The following is a 2,637-nucleotide window of genomic DNA, read 5'->3' on the forward strand; positions in this document are numbered from 1 at the left end:
CTCAGTCCTAGCCAGAATTCCCCAGTGAGGTTACCGAAACCTTTCTCATAGTCAGCCCAGTTCCTATTGAAAGCAACAGATCTATCTTGTCTCCTCTGAAATACAGTCCACCCACCACCATCAGTCTCCATATCACAGTATACCTGTACAGAAATAAATTAATGCAAAGTTGTACAGGAACCATTACCTGAAAAGCTTCTCCTGCATTTGGTTTTACTGGATAGACTCCACTCTGACTGATCCCCAACTCTTGCCATGCTTTGCAGTCTGGCGGCATCACACAAACTATAAAATTAAAATTTTAAAGGAGTTGGGATTTTTTCATTATTTTACCTGGTGGAGCATTAACCGATGTGTTTGGAGAGGAAAGGAACTCAGTAGTGACAACCAGTGGAGTTGGAGATGGGGCAGCAGAAGGAAATGGATTAAGGGTAAGAGATGGTGATGGCATATCATCAGGACAGTTTCCAGCTGCAATGTTAATCATAGCAATAGCTATTATGACACATAGCCATTGAGAAGTAACCATGATTGATACTATATAATAATGCGTTGCCTTCTGCTGATGAGAAAGAGATGAGGTTACTCTTCTTTTATAATGGACAGACTTGTGATACCTTTTGCAGGTGAATGTGTTGACTTAGTGAAGGTAAATTTATTTTTTGGTGCATATCTTTCAGTTTTTGCTATCCTTCTGAGTTTTACGACCACAGTGTATATTTGGGACACTTAATTTTTTTAGTCTAAACATGTGAAAGACTTATGAGTGAGTAAAATAATCTGCAGCAATGCAGCTGTGTCAACAAGGTGAAAGCATTCTTGCATTTAAATACTAATATTATGCATCCTCATTTTCATTCAAAGAGTACTGGTTATTAAGTAATAATAATTATTGAATAAACTTAAGAGCCGCTGCTAATGACCGTCTTGGGAGCTCGTTTCTAAAGAGTTTTAAAGATCCAGATAGCTCTTTTGGTGGATATGATTATACTTTTGTCGATGGTGACTGACCAAAAGACTACATCTGTCTCATATGTACTTTAGTGTCACGTGATCCTCATTAAGTCTCCTGCTGCTATAATATATACTGTAAGAGTTGTCTGGATAAGCACTGGAAAAAATCCTTAAGGAATGGAACATTTCGCTGTCCTGCTTGTTGTAAGCTACTGGATTCCAAGAGCTACTTTAAAGATGGAAGGATGGAGTGGGAGATAAAGGCCCTTAAAGTTCAATGCATCATTGAGGAGTGTGACTGGAAAGGAGCTATTAGTGATATTGAAGCACATGTCATGGCCTGTCCTTATCGAATGGTCAACTGCTCTCTGGGATGTGGGGAAAAGATTTGTTATAGGGAAATGGAAGCTCATCTCAGTGATTGTCCAAAGCGGATAGTCAGTTGTCAGTATTGTAAATATGAAGGCCCTCATGACTTTATAACAAACAGTGCTCATCTTGATAAGTGTTATGACTACCCTGTCAAATGTTGCAATGAAGGTTGTGAATTTATTCAAGAACGCTTTTGGTTCAAATATCATGAGCAAAATTGTCCTAAAGCTATTGTTTACTGTGAATACAGTAATTTAGGATGCAATAAATTAATAAAAAGGGAAGAGCAAGAAAAGCATAATGAAGAATCCATGAAAGATCACTTACAAGTGGCCGTCAAACGAGTTGATACTCTGTAGATGAAATGTGCTGGTATGAAATGCGCTGGTAGTTCAAGTTCTCATGTCTTCAAAATGAATGATGCCTACTCCCATAAATGTTATGATCTGGTGTGGCATAGTCCATCATTTTATACTTCACCAGGTGGCTATAAGATGATGCTTTGTGTATATGCTAATGGTCATGGTAGAGGAAAAGGTACTCACATGTCTTGTTATACCGGTCTTGTTCCTGGGGAGTATGATGATGAGCTGGGGTGGCCATTTAAGGAGAAGTCACAGTAGAGCTACTAAACCGTTATGAAGATAAGAATCACAAGAAGCTTATTATCAAGTATGACCACTCAACTCCTAAGGATTGCAAGGAAATGGTCACAAAATTGGTTTTGCAAGAGTGGGGGGAAGATCGATTCATTGCTCATTCTGATTGTGACTTTAAATATATTTCTTTTTGTTACCAATATTTCAGAGTCAGTGCAAAGGTCACCTCTGTGACTAAACCATGGCTTGTATTATGATTATTATTAATTCAGTATAAAAAGCTATTTGTTTATAATTGGTGAAATAGTTTTGATAGTTTGTACACGACTTGTAGGTAATGATATTTGTTTCTTAAGTGTGTTGACTGAAAAGGAAAAGGTCCATGTGTTTGTTTTGCTGTGTAACTTTCAATGAATGTTAGCTATTTAGTTTCTTTTATAAGTACCTACTGTACATGAGTATACATGTACGGCAAATGTGCTGTCTATTTTATTGTAACTTCAATAGCCATGCAGCCATCCTATGTACATGTGTATGGGAACGTTTGAATAAGATTAAAATCGCTCATTATAAGGAGGCAAATTGATATAACCATGACATGCATGTACAATTTGAACTAAAGCTATACAATGTAACTATACTTTCTATTTTGTACTAAAACTATATAAAACAAATCAAACAATACTATTCTGAGAAAACTACTAAAAATGGC

General features: G+C 36.9%; 2 protein-coding genes across 2 annotated transcripts; one reads left to right on the forward strand and one right to left on the reverse strand.

Moving 5' to 3' along the window:
* Nucleotides 1-5: 5 nt before the first annotated feature.
* Nucleotides 6-529, reverse strand: LOC109591269 (veficolin-1-like; the record flags this gene model as incomplete). The annotated part of the gene is made up of 3 exons (XM_020007033.1): nt 334-529; nt 188-285; nt 6-143 (listed from the first exon to the last, which is right to left on the reverse strand). Coding segments are annotated over exons 1-3 (432 nt in total), but the record flags the coding sequence as incomplete, so codon positions are not given.
* Nucleotides 530-1,199: 670 nt separating this feature from the next.
* Nucleotides 1,200-1,685, forward strand: LOC105315719 (TNF receptor-associated factor 2-like). The gene has a single exon (XM_011410457.1). It carries the CDS (start codon nt 1,200-1,202, stop codon nt 1,683-1,685), a length of 486 nt encoding a protein of 161 aa, XP_011408759.1.
* The last annotated feature ends 952 nt before the right edge of the window (nt 1,686-2,637 follow it).

The sequence above is a fragment of the Amphimedon queenslandica genome, unplaced genomic scaffold (assembly GCF_000090795.2).
Source record: "Amphimedon queenslandica unplaced genomic scaffold, v1.1 AMPQUscaffold_8574_Cont19482, whole genome shotgun sequence".
NCBI classification, from domain to species: domain Eukaryota; kingdom Metazoa; phylum Porifera; class Demospongiae; order Haplosclerida; family Niphatidae; genus Amphimedon; species Amphimedon queenslandica.